General features: G+C 58.5%; 2 protein-coding genes across 3 annotated transcripts; one reads left to right on the forward strand and one right to left on the reverse strand.

Moving 5' to 3' along the window:
• Positions 1-113: 113 nt before the first annotated feature.
• On the reverse strand, positions 114-4,592 carry LOC149913383 (uncharacterized). The gene is made up of 3 exons (XM_090129875.1): positions 4,117-4,592; positions 507-1,582; positions 114-130 (listed from the first exon to the last, which is right to left on the reverse strand). Exons 2-3 carry the CDS (start codon positions 1,504-1,506, stop codon positions 114-116), a joined length of 1,017 nt encoding a protein of 338 aa, XP_089986001.1. The 5' UTR covers positions 1,507-1,582; positions 4,117-4,592.
• FOSB (FosB proto-oncogene, AP-1 transcription factor subunit) lies at positions 4,578-14,448 on the forward strand. Of its 2 annotated transcripts, XM_031611915.2 has the most exons (5): positions 4,578-5,929; positions 9,474-9,800; positions 11,688-11,795; positions 13,600-13,758; positions 13,916-14,448. In XM_031611915.2, exons 1-5 carry the CDS (start codon positions 5,804-5,806, stop codon positions 13,979-13,981), a joined length of 786 nt encoding a protein of 261 aa, XP_031467775.1. In that variant the 5' UTR covers positions 4,578-5,803; the 3' UTR covers positions 13,982-14,448. The 2 variants fall into 2 exon arrangements, with proteins under 2 accessions (XP_031467775.1, XP_031467774.1); XM_031611914.2 differs by having other exon boundaries at positions 13,600-14,448.
• The last annotated feature ends 6,758 nt before the right edge of the window (positions 14,449-21,206 follow it).

Here is a 21,206-nt window from a genome sequence, read left to right on the forward strand (position 1 = left end):
TCACTTTTATTTTCGTGGGGGGGGGGGGGGAGGGAGGGGGGCACGGACAAAAGCTCTGCGTGTTCCCCCCCCCCCCCTCCCCTTCCACCCCCCCCTCACTCACTGCGCGGGGTTTACACTTTAATAAAAACTGTTGTGAAAGTGGGGGGAGGTCTGTGGGGGGGGGGGAGGAATTTGGGGATATGTTGGGGACAATGGGGGGGGGGGACAGTGGGGGAAAATGGAGGCACTGGGGGGGGGGCATTGGGGGGATATGGGGACATGAGGGGGTGACATTGAAGACATGGGATCAGTGGGGGGGGCATTGGGGGGGCTCAATGGGGACATGTGGGGGGATATGGGGACACTGGGGGGGGGGCACTGGGGACATGGGGGGGGGGGGCACTGGGGGGATATGGGGAGGAGGATATGGGGATGTTGGGAAGGCAAGGGGGGGGACAGATGGGGCCGTGGGGGGGAGGAGGGGGGGACATTGGGGCCATGGGGGGGGAAAAAGGGGACATTGCGATGGGGGGCGGGGGGGGGCAAAATTGGGTGGACACAAGGGACTACGGGGAAAATGGGGGGGAGGGAGAGGAGGGGGCGACACAAAGGGCCAGAGGGATATTTGGGGGGGGGGGGGGGGTCAGAAGCCCACGAACCCCACGCAAAACACGCGGATCTGCCCCCCCCGCCCCCCCCACGTGTCCCCTTCCGCGCGCGATTTTCCCCTCCCCGCAGAGCGCGGGAAAACAGAGACCACGCCCCCTTTGCCCCGTAGCCACGCCCCCTTTGCCCCGTAGCCACGCCTCTTACCCCTCCCCGTAGCCACGCCCCCTCTCTCCCCCGTTGCCATGGGGACGGCCGTCGCCCGGCGACGTAAACAAATGACTCCGGACGTGGTGACGTCAGCGGCGCGGAACGCCGTCGCCATGGCGACACGCAGTGTTTACCGCGCGCGCGCTGCGCCGCATGGCGATGGGAAACGGGAGAACGCGGGGAGCGAACGGCCTGGGAAACGGCGGGATGAACCGGGAATAACGGCGACGGGACCGGGATAAACCGGGAATAAAGGATCGGAGGCACCGGGACAGGGATAAATTGGGATAACCGGGGCTGGAGGACTGGGATTGCCCGGGATAACCGGGTTTGGAGGACTGGGATTACCCGGGATAGCCAGGGCTGGAGGACTGGGATTACCCGGGATAACCGGGTTTGGAGGACTGGGATTACCCAGGATAACCCGGGCTGTAGGGCAGCAGGACTGGGATAAACTGGGAGAGCCCAGGCTGCAGACACTGAGGCTGGGATAACAGGGATAACCTGGGACAACTGGACCTGGAGGCACTGGGATAAACCGGGATAAACCAGGATAAACCAGGCACCAGGACTGGGATAATCTGGGACAACTGGATCTGGAAGCACCAGAATGAGGATAACCCGGGATAATCGGGTCTGGAGGCACCAGGATTGCCCACCTGAAGGCACCAGGAGCGGGATAAACCAGGAGAACCGGACTGGAAGCATTGGGATAACGTGGGATAATCAGGACTGGAAGCATCGGGACTGGGAGAACTGGGGGCTGCCAGGCCTGGGGAAGCACCTGGACTGGGATAACCGGGGATAACAGGACATAGAGGCACCGGGATAACCCGGGTTGCAAGCACCGGGATCGGGATAAATCCAGGATAACCGGATCTGGAAGCTCCGGGGACCGGGAAGAGCCGCGGATGGGCGGGGAGTGATGGAGGAAGGGAACGAACGAATGAATGAATGAACGAGTAAAGCGCTGAATGAATGAGTAAAGGCCATGAATGAATGAATGAATGGGGACAGCGTGGGAACGGCCCCGCCGTGACTCAGTGGTGGCCGCCGGTTCCCAGCCGTGACATCACAGCCCCGCCCCCCCCTCCCCCCCCCCCACTGCTGCCAACCCCTCCCTGGGACCCCCCCCATCCAATCCCAGGACATTCCCTCCCCCCCCCCGGGATTCCCAGGACTCCCCCAAACACCAAGACCTTCCCCCCCCCCCCCCAGGGATCCCCCAACCCCACACCCCCCCCCCAACCTCGGACCCCCCCACGATTCCCCAGGACCCCCCCCCCACCTCAAGATTTCCATCCCCCCCTCCTGGACCCCATCTATAAGACCTCCCACTTCTCCAAGACCCCCCAAAACCCCTCAACCCCACCATAGGATCCCCATCCCCAGAACCCTCCCCTCCAAGACCCCCCCCCCTTCTCATCCCTATGAAACCCCCCCAAACCCCAAGATGCCCCCCCACCCCAGGATCCCCATCCCCAGGACCACCCTCACCCCCAGAACCCCCCCACCCCCTTATCCTGGGATCCCCATCCACAGGAGCCCCCACCAACCCCCGCACCCCCCCCTCCCCACTTCAGGATCCCCCTCCTCATGACCCCCCCCCCAACACCAGGACCACCCCCCCCAGCCCCAGTCATCCCCAGGAAACCCCCAAAAAACCCAGAATCCCCCCCCTCCCTTATTGCAGCATCTCCATCCCCCCCACTTCGGCACCCCCCAACCCCAGGTCCCCCTCCTCAAGACCCCCCCCAACCCCAGAACCCCCCCCCCCCATCTCTGGGACCCCCCCAATTCCAGGATCCCCATTCATATCAGGACCCCCCTGATGATTCCCATCCCCAGGACCCCCCCTGACCCCCCCCAGGATTTTGGGTAAGGGGGGAAACCCCGGGGAGGGGGGGGGGGGAGGAAAATTTATGGGAGGGGTGGAGGGGGTTGGAGTTATCCTGCGGGGGGGGGGGCGTGGGAACACCGAGTGGGGTCACTGAGGGGGATGGGGGGGATACTTTGGAGGGGGGGGGCGCTGAGGTGGGGGAGAGGATTCGAGATGGGGGAACCACGGGGGTGGGGGGGGCAACGATGTGGGTCAGCGAGGGAGAAATAGGGGCACTCGGGGGGGGGGGGGGGGGTCACAACATCAGAGAGGTTTACTGAGGGGGGAAGTGGGGATGGGGGGGGCATGGAGGAGGATATGGGGGTGAGGGGTCTCCGGGGGGGTCGGAATACCGAGGTGGAAAGTGGGACAGTTGGGGGGGGGGGGGGCGAGAGGAGGTTATGTGGGGGGGGGGGGGGGGGGCAGCGAGGGGGAACGTGGGTGAGGGAAATCCTCGGGTGGGGGATTGAAGGGGGGGTGGGGGGGCACCGAGGTGGAAAGTGGGAACAGTGGGGAGGGGGGGAGGGAGAACACTGGATTTGAAGGGAGGGGGGGCGAAGGGGTGAGGGATGGGGGGGGGGGAACAACAACACGTGGTTTGAGGAGGGGGGGGAGGAGAAGGCACCGGGATGGGGGGAAAACAGCGGGTTTGGGGGAGAAGATCGGGGGGTTTTGGGGGGGGGGGGGGGGGGGGGAGGGGAGAGTAAAACAAGGGGGGGGGGAGGGAAGGCCCTGGGTTGAGGGATGGATGGGGGGGGGGCAGGGGGGAACAACAACACGTGGTTTGAGGAAGGGGGAGGGAAGAACGCACCGGGATGGGGGGAAAACAGTGGGTTTGGGGGAGAAGATCGGGGTGTTTTTTTTTTTTGGGGGGGCGGGGGGTAAAACACGGGGGGGGGAACACTGAGTTTGAGGGGGGGGGAGGGAAGGCCCTGGGATGAGGGATGGATGGGGGGGGGAACAACAACACGTCGTTTGAGGGGGGGGGGGGGAGGGGAAGGAGGCACCGGAGTGAGGGATGGATGGGGGGGGGGGAACAACACGTGGTTTGAGGAAGGGGGGGGGACGGGGGGGGGAAGAACGCACCGGGATGGGGGATGGATGGATGGGGGGGGGGGGACGACAACAACACGTGGTTTGGGGTGGGGGGGGGGAGAAGGCACCGGGATGGGGGAAAAACAGAGAGAAGATCGGGCTGGGTTTTTTTTTTTGGGGGGGGGGGAGAGTAAAACACGGGGGGGGGAGGGAACACTGAGTTTGGGGGGGAGGGATGGCACCGAGGTGACACCGGGTTGGGGAGAGAAGGGGGGGGGGGGGGGGGAAACAAGGGGTTTTTTGGGGGGAAGGGAGGGGGGGGGATGGAAAGTGTTCTTATGGGGGGGGGGAGGGAGGGAAAGGGGAGGGGGGGGGGGGGGAGGTTGGGGGTCCGTCGTCGTTACCGGGGCCGCGCCGCTTCAGGCCGTTTCTAGAACCGTTTCTATTAATACCGCCTTTCGGCGGCGGCGGCGGCGAAAAGGGATTCCCTGTGACGTCATTGCTAGGATACCAAACAAACACGGCGAGCGCCAAGGCCATATATGGTTAATTGCGTCACAGGAACTCCGGCTTGGGGAGGCGGGGCGAGGGATCCCCCCCGCTTCCCTCCGCCCCCTTCGGATCCTCATAACGGCGGCGATCGCTGCGAGCGCGGAGCAGAACCGACGGACGCCGCCGACACCGGAGGGGTACAGAGGACCCCCCCCCCACACACACACACACCTCCTCGACCCCCCCGTCTGAAAATCGTGGAGCTGTGACGTCAGCAAAAGGGGGCGGGGCGCCGCCGTATAAAGCCGCGGAACGCCGGAGAGCGGTTCATTCATAAAAAAAGCTTCATTGATTGAAGAGGGAAACGGCGAAAAAAAAAAAAAAAAACAAAAAAAGGGGGAAAAAGAAAAAAAAAAGAGACGGTCGGTACCGGATGGAATCGGGAAACGGTTCGGGATTTTGAAAAGGAACAACGAGAGCCGGCAAACGGAGTTCGGAAAGGATTAGAAGAGGAGAACGGGAATCGGCAACGAAATTCTCGGGAGTTTACAACGGAATAATCGGGACTTGGAAGGTTTTACCGGAGCTTCAAAAACGGATAACCGGGATTTGGAAAGGTTCTATTGGATCTTCCGACGGAGAACCGGGATTTCTAAAGGTCCTACCGGGACTTCGAAAGGAAAACCGGAGCCTGGGACGGACCCGGCAGCGGAGAAGCGGAGCTCGGAACGGCTCTATCGGGGCAGAGCACCGAACCGGACCGTGGAACGGTTCCGATAGAGGAGAACCGGAGGGATTGGGGGGCAAAGCGGAGCCTGGAGCGGCTTTAGCGGAGCTCAGGGCTGAGCGCGGGGCTCTCAGCACCGGGATTCGGGGATCGGAACGGACGCTGCGGGGTTTAAAGCGACAGAAACGGATCTCGGCGGGGTTCTACCGGCGATTCTAACGGAACCGAGGGGTTAAAAGGGAGAACCGGAGCTGAGAACGGCTCCGGAGCGGAGCATCGGACCTCGGAAAGGACTCGAACCGGGACTTACAGCACAGAACCGGGATTTAAGTGCAAATAAACGGAACGCGGGAAGGCTTTCGCGGGACTCAGAACCGGGATTTACAACACAGAACCGGGATTCTATAGCTCAGAATTAGACTCGGGATCGGGATTTACATCGGAGAACCGGGATTTACACCGAGAAAGCGGGGCCTATAGACCCGAACCGGGCTCTACACCGGAGAACCGGGACCCGGAAGCCCCGAACCGGGACCCGGAAGCCCCGAACCGGGATTTACACCGGAGAACCGGGACCCGGAAGCCCAGAACCGGGACTTACAGCCCAGAACCGGGTTCTACAACCCCGAACCGGGACCCGGAAGCCCAGAACCGGGCCCTACAGCCCCGAACCGACCCGAGAACCAGGACTTCCAGCCCCGAACCGGCCTGAAACCGGGAACCCGCAGCACAGAACCGGCTCCCAGATCCCAGAACCGACCCCCCTCCCCACCTCTCCCCTCCCCCCCCCAGCGATGCCATTGCCCTGAGCTCCTCCCGTAGGCCTCAGCGCAGCCTTGGCGTGGAGGCGCGGCCCCCGCCGCCCCGGGGCCATGTACCAAGGCTTCCCGGGGGACTACGATTCCGGTTCCCGTTGCAGTTCGTCACCTTCGGCCGAATCTCAGTACCTTTCTTCGGTGGATTCGTTCGGGAGCCCCGCGGCGGCGGCTGCCGCTCAGGTGAGGACCTGAGGGGGGCGCAAAACCGGAAGGGGCGGGGCCGTGCGTGACGCGCTGGAAACGCTCCGTGATGACGCACGCGCGTACGTACGTGCGTGCGGCGCGTGCGGGGCGGAGGCGCCGCCCCCTCGCCGTTGCTAAGGGAAACGCCCCGCCCCCTCCCTGCGCGCTCTTTGTCGTGCTGACGTCACGGGAGGCGCGGGCCAATGGGAAGGGAGAGGGGGCGTGGTCGGAGGGGTTGCCATATATGGGGGCGCCATATATGGGAGAATGAATGGAGGGGCGGGGTTTAGCGTGGCCACGCCCCTCAGCGTGATTGATGGGAGCGTGGCCTCGTGGGGCTCGATTGAGGGGACCCCCCCCCAAATTTAACCTTGGGGGGGGGAGGGGGGTCATGTCTGGGAGGGGTCCCAGATCGGGTGTGATCTCACACCCCCCCCCCGGTTTAATTTGGGGGGGGGTCCCACATTTAACACTATGGGGGGGTCCCAAATTAGGGGTGATGTCCCCCCCCCAGTTTAATTTGGGGGGGGTCCCAAATTAGGGGTGATCCCCTCCATCAGTTTAATGAGGGGGGGGTCTCAAATTAGGGGTCATTTCCCCCCCAGTTTAATTTGGGGGTGGTCCCTCATTTAACACCATGGTGGGGGTCACACATTGGGGGGGGGGGATTTTCCTCCCCCCCAGCTTAATTTGGGGGGGGGTCCCCTCAATTCCCACTATGGGGTGGGTCCCAAATCAGGGGGTGCTCTTCCCCCCCCCACCCCCCCACACACAGTTTAATTTGGGGGGGGTCCCACATTGGGGGATGATTTCCTCCCCCCCCCCCCAAATTAATTTGTGGAGACTTTCATTTAATACTGAAGGGGGGGGAAGGGGTTATTTGGGGTCATTCCCCCCCCCCCCCCCATTGTAACAACGTTGATGCTGAGTGTGCAAGAGGTTTGTGCACGTTGCTGCTGGGTGTGCAAGAGATCCGTGCGTGTGGGAGGTCGTACGCGTTGGCTCTGGGTGTGTAAAAGGCTTGTGCATGTGGGTGCTGAGCGTGCAAGGAGCTCGCACACGTGGGAGGCCCTGCACATCAGTGCTGGGTGTGCAAGGGATCTGTGCACAAGAGGTCGTGCTCACTGGTGCTGGGTGTGCAAGGAGCTCGCACACGTGGGAGGCCAGTTACACGCGGACTGGGTGTGCAGGCGGGTTGTGCACAAGAGCAAGGCTGGTCTCAGGGAGCTTGTGTGCACTAGGGCTGGGTGTGCAAGGAGGTTGTGCACTTGGGAGGCCAGGCACACCAATATTGGCCGTGCAAAGAAGCATTGCACAAGAGGTCATGCACACTGGTGCTGGGCGTGCAAGGAGCTCCTCCACGTGGAGGCTGAGCACGCTGGTGATGAGCGTGCAAGGCAGTCTGTGCACAAGAGGTCATGCACAGTGGTGCTGGGTGTGTAAGGAGGTTGTGCACACTGGTGGTAGGTGGGAAGTAGCACACGCTGGTGCCAGGGAGGCTGTGCACACCGATGCTGGGCGTGCAGGGCAGTCTGTGTGCACAAGAGCTCACGCACAGTGGTGCAGGGCATGCAAGGAGGTTGTGCACACTCGCGGTAGGTGTGCAAGGGATCTGTGTACATGGGAAGTCGCACACATTCTGGTGCCAGGGAGGCTGTGCACACCGCTGCTGGGCGTGCAAGGCAGTCTGTGTGCACAAGAGCTCATGCACAGTGGTGCAGGGCACTGAAGGAGGTTGTGCACACACTGGTGTCAGGCGGTAGGCGCACAAGGAGTTTGTGCACGTGGGAAGTCGCACACGCTGGTGCCAGGGAGGCTGTGCACACCCGTGATGGGCGTGCAAGGAGGTTGTGCACACAAGAGCTTATCAGGTGGTAGACACACAAGGATGCTGTGCACGTGGGAAGTCGCACACGCTGGTGCCAGGGAGGCTGTGCACACTGCTGCTGGGCGTGCAAGGCAGTCTGTGTGCACAAGAGCTCACGCACAGTGGTGCTGGGCATGCAAGGAGGTTGTACACTCGAGCTTGTGCGCACACTGGTGTCAGGCAGTAGGTGTGTAAGGGGGTTGTGCTCGTGAGAAGTCACACACGCTGGTGCCAGGGAGGCTGTGCACGCCAGTGATGGGTGTGCAAGGCAGTCTGTGTGCACAAGAGCTCACACACAGTGGTGCAGGGCACGCAAGAAGCTCATGCACATGGGAGGCTGAGCGCAGTGGTGTTGGGTGTGCAAGGATGCTGTGCACGTGGGAAGTCACACACGCTGGTGCCAGGGAGGCTGTGCACACTGCTGCTGGGCGTGCAAGGCAGTCTATGTGCACAAGAGCTCACACACTGTGGTGCTGGGCACGCAATAATTTCTTGCACATGGGAGGCTGAGCGCAGTGGTGTTGGGCGTGTAAGGATGCTGTGCACAAGAGGTCACACACAAGGATGCTGTGCACGTGGGAAGTCGCACACACTGGTGCTAGGGAGGCTGTGCACACCGGTGCTGGGTGTGCAAGGCAGTCTGTGTGCACAGGCGCACAGTGGTGCAGGGCGTGCAAGGAGCTTGTGCACACTCGCGGTAGGTGTGCAAGGGATCTGTGCACATGGGAAGTCGCACACACTGGTGCTAGGGAGGCTGTGCACACCGCTGCTGGGCGTGCAAGGCAGTCTGTGTGCACAGGCGCACAGTGGTGCTGGGTGTGCAAGGAGGTTCTGCACACTCGCAGTAGGTGTGCAAGGGATCTGTGCTCATGGGAAGTCACACATTCTGGTGTCAGGGAGGCTGTGCACACTGCTGCTGGGCGTGCAAGGCAGTCTGTGTGCACAAGAGCTCACGCACAGTGGTGCTGGGCGTGCAAGGAGGTTGTGCACATGGGAGGCTGAGCGCAGTGGTGTTGGGCGTGCAAGGATGCTGTGCACAAGAGGTCACACAGTCTGGTGCCAGGGAGGCTGTGCACACCGCTGCTGTGCGTGCAAGGCAGTCTGTGCACAAGAGCTCCCACCCAGCGGTGCTGGGCGTGCAAGGAGGTTGTGCACACGCGAGCTTGTGCACACACTGGTGTCAGGTGGTAGGCGCACAAGGAGTTTGTGCACGTGGGAAGTCGCACACGCTGGTGCCCGGGAGGCTGTGCACACCGGTGATGAGCGTGCAAGGCAGTCTGTGTGTACAGGCGCACAGTGGTGCTGGGCGTGCAAGGATGCTGTGCACACGCGAGCTTGTCATGCAGTAGGCGCACAAGGAGTTTGTGCACGTGGGAAGTCGCACAAGCTGGTGCCAGGGAAGCCGTGCACACCGCTGCTGTGCGTGCAAGGCGGTGTTGCACGTGGGCAGCCTTGCACACTTGCGTGCACATCCCTCAACGCGTAGCCACGCAGGGCGGCTGCTCCCACCAGAAGCCGTGCGCTCCGGTGACCTCACGCAAATCAATTTTGAGCGTGCAGGGGCATCCCTCTATGTGAGTGTGTGCACGCACGTGTGTGCGTGTGAGCTGGGGGAGGGGCCGAGGGTCACACTTCCCCCCCTCCTGACCTTCTCCCCCCCCCGACAACCCACAGGAGTGCAGCGCACTGGGGGACATGCCCGGCTCCTTCGTGCCCACCGTGACGGCCATCACCAGCAGCCAGGACCTGCAGTGGTTGGTGCAGCCCACCCTCATCTCTTCGGTGGCCCAAACTCAACCCCCCCAACCTCAATCTGGGGGTCCTATGGCTCATCCGCCACCTCCTCCTCCGCCTCCGACCGGTCCTGGTGCTCCCGTAGATCCTTATGACCTTCCAGGACCCAGTTATTCTACTGCTGGGATGGGGGGGTTCCCCTCTACTGCCGCCCCCCCCCCCGCCAGAGCCACCAGGGCCAGAGCGCGACGCAGCAGGGATGAGACGGTGAGTGGGGAGGGGGGGGATGGACCCCAAATCTGGACCCCCAAATCTGGACCCCCAAACCTGGGCATGGGACCCCCACCCTTGTTTCCATCCCCTCACCCTTCACCCCCAACCTGAGGACCCGTGGCCCTGCCCTGTGTCCCCAAAACAGGGCACTTGTCCCCAATTTGGGGACCCTTGTCCCCATCCCAGGGACCCTTGTCCCCAAACCAAGGCTCTTGTCCTCATCCCTTGTCCCCAGGTTGGGGACATTTCCCATCCCAGGGACCCTTGTCCCCAAACCAAGGCTCTTGTCCTCATCCCTTGTCCCCAAATTGGAGACATTTCCCACCCCAGGGACAATTGTCCCCATCCCAGGGACCCTTGTCCCCAAACCAAGGCTCTTGTCCTCATCGCTTGTCCCCAGGTTGGGGACATTTCCCACCCCAGGGACTCTTGTCCCCATTCTAGGGACCCTTGTCCCCAAACCAAGGCTCTTGTCCTCATCCCTTGTCCCCAATTTGGGGACATTTCCCATCCCAGGGACCCTTGTCCCCAAACCAAGGCTCTTGTCCTCATCCCTTGTCCCCAATTTGGGGACATTTCCCACCCCAGGGACCCTTGTCCCCACCCCAGGGACCCTTGTCCCCAAACCAAGGCTCTTGTCCTCATCCCTTGTCCCCAGTTTGGGGACCCTTGTCCCCACCCCAGGGACCCTGTCCCCAAACCAAGGCTTTTGTCCTCATCCCTTGTCCCCAATTTGGGGACATTTCCCCACCCCAGGGACTCTTGTCCCCACCCCAGGGACCCTTGTCCCCAAACCAAGGCTCTTGTCCCCATCCCTTGTCCCCAGGTTGGGGACGCTTCCTAACCTCAGGTCCCTCATCTCCCCAACCTGCAGACATTTCTCCCCAAAACAGGACCTTGTCCCCATCTTGTGACCTTTGTCCCCATCCCTTATCCCCAACCTGGGGACCCTTTTGTCCCCAACTCTTGGCCCCAATCTGAGGACCTTTGTCTCCAAGCTGGGGACCCTTGTCCCCAACTCTTGTCCCCAACCCGAGGACCTTTGTCTCCAAGCTGGGGACCCTTGTCCCCAACTCTTGTCCCCAACCCGAGGACCTTTGTCTCCAAGCTGGGGACCCTTTGTCCCCAAACCTGTGACCCCTTTGTCCCCAGCTCTTGTCCCCAACCTGAGGACCTTTGTCCTCAAACCTGGGACCCTTTTGTCCCCAACTCTTGTCCCCAACCTGAGGACCTTTGTCTCCAAGCTAGGGACCCCTTGTCCCCAACCTGAAGATCTTTGTCCCCAAACCTGGGACCCCTTTGTCCCCAACTCTTGTCCCCAACCTGAAGATCTTTGTCCCCAAACCTGGGACCCCCTTGTCCCCAGCTCTTGTCCCCAACCTGAAGATCTTTGTCCCCAGACCTGGGACCCCTTTGTCCCCAACTCTTGTCCCCAACCTGAGGACCTTTGTCCCCAGCTCTTGTCCCCAGCTCTTGTCCCTTCTTGTCCCCAACCTGAGGACCTTTGTCTCCACACCTGGGACCCTTTTGTCCCCAACTCTTGTCCCCAACCCAAGGACCTTTGTCCCCAACTCTTGTCCCCACCCTTAGGACCTTTACCTCCAAGCAACTCTCATCCCCAAACCTGGGACCCCTTTGTCCCCAACTTTTGTTCCCACACCAAGAACTTCATCCCCATCCTCTTTGTCCCCAAACCCGGGGTCACTCTTGTCCCCAACCCCTTTATCTCCAACTCTCACCCCCAAACCAAGAACCTTTATCCCCAAATTAGGGTCTCTCATGTCCCCAACCCGATTACCTGGGTGTGGGGGGGGGGATGGATGGGTGCTGTCCTCATTTCCCCCCCCCTCCTCACTGATGTCCCCCCCTCTCCCATTGCAGCTGACACCAGAGGAAGAGGAGAAGCGCCGGGTGCGCCGAGAGAGGAACAAATTGGCAGCTGCCAAATGCCGCAACCGCCGCCGGGAGCTGACGGACAGACTGCAGGCGGTGAGACAGGAGGACAATAGGGGGGAGGGGGGGGGGGGGAACACAATGGGGGTTGGGGGGTGGCACCTACCGAGGGTTGGAGTGGGTGGGGATGATGGGAGGGGGGTGGTGGTGGTCCCAAGTTGGGGATGTTGGATGGGGACAACGGTGGTCCCAGGTTGGGGACATTGGATGGGGACAGTGGTGGCCCCAAGTTGCCCATAAGGAGTTTGGAATGGGGACAGTGGTGTCCCTGTGTCACCTATAGGGATGTTGGATGGGGACAGAGGTGGCCCTGTGTCACCGATGAGGACAGTGGTGGCCCCAGGTTGGGGACGTTGGGTGAGGACAGTGGTGGCTCCAAGTTGCCCATAAGGACTTTGGAATGGGGACAGTGGTGTCCCTGTGTCACCTATAGGGATGTTGGATGGGGACAGAGGTGGTCCCATGTCACCTATGGGGATGTTGGATGGGGACAGTGGTGGCCCTGTGTCACCGATGGGGACAGTGGTGGCCCCAGGTTGGGGACGTTGGATGAGGACAGTGGTGGCCCCAGGTTGCCCATGAGGACTTTGGAATGGGGACAGCGGTGTCCCTGTGTCACCGATGAGGACAGTGGTGGCCCCAGGTTGGGGACGTTGGGTGAGGACAGCGGTGGCCCCAGGTTGCCCATGAGGACTTTGGAATAGGGACAGCGGTGGTCCCATGTCACCTATGGGGATGTTGGATGGGGACAGTGGTGGCCTTGTGTCACTGATGGGGACAGTGGTGGTCCCAGGTTGCCCATAAGGACTTTGGAATGGGGACAGTGGTGTCCCTGTGTCACCTATAGGGATGTTGGATGGGGACAGCGGTGTCCCTGTGTCACCTATGGGGACAGTGGTGGCCCCAGGTTGGGGACGTTGGGTGAGGACAGTGGTGGCCCCAAGTTGCCCATGAGGACTTTGGAATGGGGACAGTGTTGTCCCTGTGTCACCCATAGGGGTGTTGGATGGGGACAAGTTGCCCATGAGGACTTTGAAATGGGGACAGCGGTGGCCCCAGGTTGGGGACGTTGGATGAATACAGTGGTGGCTCCAAGTTGCCCATAAGGACTTTGGAATGGGGACAGTGGTGTCCCTGTGTCACCCATAGGGGTGTTGGATGGGGACAGCGGTGTCCCTGTGTCACCGATGGGGACAGTGGTGGCCCCAGGTTGGGGACGTTGGGTGAGGACAGCGGTGGCCACAAGTTGCCCATGAGGACTTTGGAATGGGGACAGTGGTGTCCCTGTGTCACCTATGGGGACGTTGGATGGGGACAGTGGTGGCCCCGGGACACGTTGGAAGAGACTGACTGAGTTGGGGACATCGGGTGGGACAGGCAGATGGTTGGGATGAGGGGCTGGGACGATGGCCTCAAGAGTTGGGGACATCAGTGGTGACAGATGACAGAAGGACATCAGAGGTGTCCGACTTTAGGACACGGGATGGGGACAACGATGTCCCCGAGATCTGGGGACGTTGATGGTGACCAGGGTGGTGGAGATGGGCACAGAGCAGAGTGGTGACACCCCCATCACCACTGTTGACCCCATGGAGGTGACACCACTGACCCTCACAATAGGGACATTGGAGAGCTCCAACTTTGGGCCATGGGATGGGGACAACCTGGTCCAACTTCATGGGATGGGGACAACGATGTCCCCGAGCTCTGGGGACGTTGATGGTGACCAGGGTGGCGGAGCTGGGCACAGAGCAGAGTCTTGACACCCCCACCCCCAGCATAGCTCCCAACAATGACACCCCTGTCCCCCTCCCCACCCCCTCCATCCCACCCCTACCAGGAAACCGACCAGCTGGAAGAAGAAAAAGCCGAACTGGAATCGGAGATCGCCGAACTCCAGAAGGAGAAGGAACGCCTGGAGTTCGTCTTGGTGGCCCACGCCCCAGCCTGCAAGCTTCCCTACGAGGAACCCCCACCTCTGGGTGCCGGCCCCGCCGAGGTGAGCACCTTGGGCAAAGAGGAACCGCCGGGGCCCGTCGCCTTCCCGTACCAACCGGGCACCCAAGGTCCCTTCCCCAGCTGCTGCTTCGCGCCGGGGGTCCCCCCGGTGCCACCTAACCCCTCCTATACGTCTTCGTTTGTGTTCACCTACCCAGAGGGAACCACCTGCGGAGCCTCGCATCAGCGGAGCAGCAGCAGCGACCAGTCCTCGGACTCCTTGAATTCTCCCTCGCTCCTCGCGTTGTGAATGGGTTGTGTCCCACCCCATCCCCTCCGCCCCCCCCCCCCAAAAAAAAAAACCCCAAAAACCCAACCCCCCCAACTCCCCCTGGGCCCAAACGATTGATTGCTATTCATTTTTTTTTGGGGGGGGGAGAGGGGGGTTTCCTGCGCTTTTCTGAGACCGTTGTCAAAATTAGGCACCTCCTCCGGCCTTCGGGATGATGCTTTGGTGTTGTTTTGGGTTCTTTTTTTGGTGGGGCTTGAGGGATCTGTTGGGTTTTCGGGTGGTTCTTGGAAGGTTCGTTGGGTTTTTGGGGTTCTTTTTTGGTGGTTCTTCAAAGATTTGTTGAGTTTTCTTGGCGGATCTTTGAACATCCGTTGGGTTTTTTGGTGGTTCTTCAAAGATTTGTTGAGTTTCTTGGTGGATCTTTGGATACCCATGGGTTTTTTGGTGGCTCTTCAAAGATTTGTTGAGTTTCTTGGTGGATCTTTGGACATCCATTGGGTTTTTTGGTGGCTCTGCAAAGATTTGTTGAGTTTCTTGGTGGATCTTTAGATACCCATGGGTTTTTTGGTGGCTCTTCAAAGATTTGTTGAGTTTCTTGGTGGATCTTTGGACATCCATTGGGTTTTTTGGTGGCTCTGCAAAGATTTGTTGAGTTTCTTGGTGGATCTTTGGATACCCATGGGCTTTTTGGTGGCTCTTCAAAGATTTGTTGAGTTTTCTTGGCGGATCTTTGAACATCCGTTGGGTTTTTTGGTGGTTCTGCAAAGATTTGTTCAGGTTTTTGGTGCTTCTTCAAAGATTTGTTGAGTTTTCTTGGTGGACCTTTGAACATCCATGGTCTTTTTTGGTGGTTCTTCAAAGATTTGTTGAAGCTTTTTCGTGGTTCTTCAAAGATGTGTTGAGTCTTTTGGTGGACCTTTGAACATCCATGGTCTTTTCTGATGGCTCTCCAAAGATTTGTTGAGTTTTTTTTGGTGGACCTTTGAACATCCATGGTCTTTTTTGGTGGTCCTTCAAAGATTTGTTGAGGTTTTTGGTGGTTCTTCAAAGATTTGTTGAGTTTCTTGGTGGACCTTTGAACATCCATGGTCTTTTTTGGTGGTTCTTCAAAGATTTGTTGAGTTTCTTGGTGGATCTTTGGATACCCATGGGTTTTTTGGTGGCTCTTCAAAGATTTGTTGAGTTTCTTGGTGGATCTTTGGACATCCATTGGGTTTTTTGGTGGCTCTGCAAAGATTTGTTGAGTTTCTTGGTGGATCTTTAGATACCCATGGGTTTTTTGGTGGCTCTTCAAAGATTTGTTGAGGTTTTTGGTGGTTCTTCAAAGATTTGTTGAGTTTCTTGGTGGACCTTTGAACATCCATGGTCTTTTTTGGTGGTTCTTCAAAGATTTGTTGAGTTTCTTGGTGGATCTTTGGATACCCATGGGCTTTTTGGTGGCTCTTCAAAGATTTGTTGAGTTTTTTTGGTGGATCTTTGAACATCCGTTGGGTTTTTTGGTGGTTCTGCAAAGATTTGTTCAGGTTTTTGGTGCTTCTTCAAAGATTTATTGAGTTTTCTTGGTGGACCTTTGAACATCCATGGTCTTTTTCTGATGGCTCTCCAAAGATTTGTTGAGTTTTCTTGGTGGACCTTTGATCATCCATGGTCTTTTTTGGTGGTTCTTCAAAGATTTGTTGAGTTTCTTGGTGGGTCTTTGGATACCCATGGGGTTTTTTTGGTGGTTCTTCAAAGATTCGTTGTCTTTTGGTGGACCTTTGAACATCTGTGGTCTTTTCTGACAGCTCTTCAAAGATTCGTTGAGTTTTTTGGTGGATCTTTGGACATCCATGGGTTTTTTTGGTGGATCTTTGGACATCCATGGGTTTTTTTGGTGGATCTTTGGACATCCATGGGTTTTTTTGGTGGATCTTCGGACATCCATTGGGTTTTTTTGGTGGTTCTTCAAAGATCTGTTGAGGTTTTGGTGGACCCTTGGACATCCATGGGTTTTTCTGGTGGTTCTTCGAAGATCTGTTGAGTTTTTTGCTGGACCCTTGGACATCCATGATCTTTTTTGGTGGTTCTTCAAAGATCTGTTGAGGTTTTGATGGACCCTTGGACATCCATGGTCTTTTCTGATAGCCCTCCAAAGATTCGTTGAGCTTTTTTGCTGGACCCTTGGACATCCATGGGTTTTTTTGGTGGTTCTTCAACGATTCGTTGAGTTTTTTGGTAGATCTTTGGACATCCATTGGTGTTTGTTTGTTTTTTTTGCTGGTTCTTCAAGAATTGTTGGGGTTCGTTTGTTTTTTTTTTTTGGCGGTCCATTGGGATTTGTGATGCTTCTTCCAAAATTTCTTCTTCTTTCTATTTTTTTGGCAGTGTTTTGAATTTTTTTTTTTGCGATTCTTCGGATTCATTGGTTGTTTTTTTTTTTTCGTGGCTCTTTGGGCATTTCTCATTATTCATTCATTTTTTGTTTTTTTTTTGTTGATGGTTCTTCAAACATCTGCTGAGTTTTTCCTTTCTTTTGGCGGCTCTTTGGACGTTCGTTGTCTTTTTGGTGGTTCCTTGGACTTTTTTTTTTTGGCAGGGGGGGTTTAGTCATTTTTTGGGCTGGTTGGCTCCGTTTTTGGGGGTGTGGGTGCTTTGTGTTGGAGGTGTGTCCTTACCACGTCCCCATGGGGACTCAACGCTGTGCCTCCATCACTTTGGAGATGGCCATTGTCACCACCTTGGGGACACCTCCATTGCCATAGAGACGTCCGCCCCACCTCTCCATCATCCTGTAGGGCTTCATGGCCAACATGTCCCGTTGTCACCACCCTGAGGGACATCGTGGTGACATCCCCACCACCTCAGGGGTGGCTTTTGTCTGCTTGCCGCCCTCCCATGGGTTTATCCCACCCCCAGAACACCCCCACCGTGGTGTCACCTTAGAGGTCACCGTGGATGCACCCGTGTCCCACCTCCATCATCCCGTGGGCCCTCGTGCAACGTCTTCGCTTTGGGGGACGGCCGTGTCCCATTTCTGTGACCCTAAGATGGTCCTGGTGCCACTCGTCACCTTCCCATCCATTCCCCACCCCTTTGCAGATGTCCCTCTCCCGTCCCATTGCTGGAGGGGGTCCTTTGCAGCTCATCCTTGATGTTCTCAGTGCTGCATCTCCATCCCCCCCCGTTCGTTGGGGGTCCCACTGGGGGTGTCCCCGACCCCCTGGGGGTGCCCACCTCCCATTGGTTGGAGGTCCCTTGGCTGATGTCCCCATCTCTGTCCCCGAGCCATTGGAGATGTCCCCCATTCATTGGTGGCATCCATCTTTATCCCCGACCCACTGGAGGACCCTCAACCCCCCCTTAAGTCCTTTCCTATCAGTGGGGGTCTTCCCAACCCGTTTGGGGGTGACCCCAACCCATTGGATGTGTCCCCAACCCTCTTAAGGCCTTCCCTATCAATGGAGGTGACCCCAACCCATTTGGTGGTGACCCCAACCCATTTGGGGGTGACCCCCACCCCCTTAAGTCCTCCCCTATCAATGGAGGTTGACCCCAACCCATTTGAGGTTGACCCCAACCCATTTTGGGGCTGACCCCCACCCCCCTTAAGGCCTTCCCTATCAATGGAGGTGTCCCCAACCCATCTGAGAGTGACCCCAACCCATTTGGTGGTGACCCCAACCCTCTTAAGGCCTTCCCTATCAATGGGGGTCTTCCCAACCCATTTGGGGGTGACCCCAACACATTTCAGGGTGACCCCAACCCATTTTGGGGGTGACCCCCACCCCCTTAAGGCCTTCCCTATCAATGGAGGTTGACCCCAACCCATCTGAGGGTGACCCCAACCCATTTCAGGGTGACCCCAACCCATTTCAGGGTGACCCCAACCCATCTGAGGGTGACCCCAACCCATTTTGGGGGTGACCCCCACCCTCTTAAGGCCTTCCCTATCAATGGGGGTCTTCCCAACCCATTTGGTGGTGACCCCCACCCCCTTAAGTCCTCCCCTATCAATGGAGGTGTCCCCAATCCATTTGGGGGGGGGGGGTTGTCCCCAACCTATTGGAACCACCCCCCCACCCACTCACCCACCTCAACACCCCCCCAACAACCCCCCCCCCCCCCAAAACAAACACCTTTTCGTGTTGTCCCCCCCCCCCTCACAAGGCTCCACCGCTGATGCTGGGGCTCCAGGTGTCACCTCCAGCACTTTTGTCCCCTCGTGTCCCCCCCCCTCCCCCCCCACTGTGCCCAACTCTCCCTGCACGCCGTCCCCCCCCCCCCCTCCCCGACCCCCCCCCAGCTTTGCTCGGCGTTGCCTCTGTTCTTTTTCTCTCTCTATGTATTATATGAATATATATTATATATATATATATATTTTTGTTGCGTGGGGCCCCTCCCTCCCCCCCCTCCTTATTCTTCCCCCCCCCCCCACCCGCAGCTCCGGGAGATGTTTAATTTTTTTATTATTATTATTATTATTATTATGATAATTATTGTCGTTGTTACCGACTGCCTGTGCTGTATTTGTGACTCTGTCTCCAAGGGGGGGGGGGGGGTTCTGCGCTTCGCCCCCCCCCCCCATGCCACCCCCACAGTGACCAATAAAGCAGCTTTGGATCAGAATCTCCCTGTGTGTTTCCCCCCCCCCCCCCATCTCCCCATTGGTGTTCAATTCATTTTGTTTTAGCTGGGGGGGGGGATGGGATTTGGGTGCTGGGGGGGGGGATGGGATTTGGGTGCTGGGGGGGGTTGGGGGGGTGGGAGAGGGGCAGAGATGTTCTTGGGGTGGGGGGGGAGGACATGGAGCTCATAGGAGAGGGAGCTGTGGGGTCAGGGATCTATGGGGGATGGGGGAACCATAGGGCTGCGATCTATGGGGTCAGGGATCCATGGGGGATAGGGAAACCATAGGGCAGGGAGCTGTGGGGTCAGGGATCTATGGGGGAACCGTAGGGCTGGGATCTACGGGGTCAGGGATCTATGGGGGAACCGTAGGACTGGGATCTACGGGGTCAGGGATCCATGGGGGAACCGTAGGGCTGAGATCTACGGGGTCAGGGATCGATGGGGGAACCGTAGGACTGGGATCTACGGGGTCAGGGATCCATGGGGGAACCGTAGGGCTGAGATCTACGGGGTCAGGGATCTATGGGGGAACCGTAGGACTGGGATCTACGGGGTCAGGGATCCATGGGGGAACCGTAGGACTGGGATCTACGGGGTCAGGGATCCATGGGGGAACCGTAGGGCTGAGATCTACGGGGTCAGGGATCTATGGGGGAACCGTAGGACTGGGATCTATGGGGTCAGGGATCGATGGGGGAACCGTAGGACTGGGATCTATGGGGTCAGGGATCCATGGGGGAACCGTAGGGCTGAGATCTACGGGGTCAGGGACCGATGGGGGAACCGTAGGACTGGGATCTACGGGGTCAGGGATCGATGGGGGAACCGTAGGACTGGGATCTACGGGGTCAGGGATCGATGGGGGAACCGTAGGGCTGGGATCTACGGGGTCAGGGATCGATGGGGGAACCGTAGGACTGGGATCTACGGGGTCAGGGATCTATGGGGGAACCGTAGGGCTGGGATCTACGGGGTCAGGGATCGATGGGGGAACCGTAGGGCTGGGATCTACGGGGTCAGGGATCTATGGGGGATAGGGAAACCATAGGACTGGGATCTGTGGGGCATAGGGAAACCATAGGGCAGGGAGCTATGGGGTCAAGGATCTATGGAAGATAGGGAAACCGTAGGGCAGGGAGCTATGGGGTCAAGGACCTATGGGGTTTAGGGGAACCACAGGACCGGGATCTATGGGGGATAGGGAAACCATAGGACTGGGATCTATGAGGGACAGGGAAACCATAGGAGAGGGATCTATAGGGTCAGGGATCTATAGGGTCAGGGAGCCCATAGGGCAGGGTGGTATGGGGTCATGGATCTCTGGGGTGCATGGAAGCCACAGGACAGGGGTTGATGGGGCCCAGGGGATGCATCTCAGTGGGGGCACAGAGCCTATGGGGGGGGGAGCTCCCTGATGCTTTGTGGGAGGGGCTTCTTCTTCGCCCCCTCCTCCAACCTCCCCCACCCCCGTAGCGGTTTTGGGGGCAAAAATGGCCAGTTTGAGGAGTTCTGAGCTTAAAATGGGGGGAGCACCAAGGGGGGAGAGCGCCATAGAGTGGCTGGTGGATCACAGGGTGGGGAGAAGGCCATAGAGAGGTTGGAGGACCATAGAGAGGCGAGAGGGCTATAGAGATGTTGGAGGACTGGAGGGTGGTGGTAGGGCCATAGAGTGGTTGGAGGACTACAGGGTGGAGAGAAGACTAAGGAGAAGTTGGAGGGTCATAGAGTAGTGGGAGGACCATAGAGTGATGGGAAGATCATAGAGTGATTGGAGGACTATACAGCAGTTGGAGGACCATAGAGTGGTGGGAGGATCATAGAGTGATTGGAGGACTACTGAGCAGTTGGAGGACCATAGAGTGGTGGGAGGATCATAGAGTGTTTGGAGGACCATAGAGTGGTGGGAGGACTACTGAGAGGTGGTAGGAGCATAGAGCAGCTGGAGAACCATAGAGTGGTGGGAGGATCATAGAATGATTGGAGGACTATAGAGTGATTGGAGGGCTGCAGAATGGTTGGAGCACCATAGAGTGGTGGGAGGATCATAGAGTTATTGGAGGACTACAGAGCGGTTGGAGGACCATAGAGTGGCTGGAGAACCATAGAGTGGTGGGAGGATCATAGAGTGATTGGAGGACTACAGAGCGGCTGGAAGACCATAGAGTGGTTGGAAGATCATAGAGTGTTTGGAGGATCATAGAATGACTGGAGGACTACAGAGTGATTGGAGGGCTGTAGAGTGGTTAGAAGACCATAGAGTGCTTGGAGGACCATAGAGTGGTGGGAGGATCATAGAGTGATTGGAGGACTACAGAGCAGTTGGAGGACCATAGAGCGGCGGGAGAACCATAGAGCGCTTGGAGGACCATAGAGCGGTTGGAGGACCACCAAAAAGAAGCGGAAGTACCATAGAGAAGGGCGTGAAGAGGTACCAGAAGGGCCACATCCCCACCACCCCCAATGTCCCCAATGTCCCCAAGCAGAGGCAGAGCCACCATTGGTTCAGGGCTGTTTATGGGGTGGGGGCACAGCACTGCTGGGGGGGGGGGGGCACAGTACAGGGGCCCCCCCAAAAGCAAAATGGGGCGGTGGGGGGGAGGGGGGGCTGG

Source organism: Phasianus colchicus, chromosome 38 (assembly GCF_987193195.1).
Source record: "Phasianus colchicus chromosome 38, bPhaCol1.hap1.1, whole genome shotgun sequence".
Classification (NCBI taxonomy): Eukaryota; Metazoa; Chordata; class Aves; order Galliformes; family Phasianidae; genus Phasianus; species Phasianus colchicus.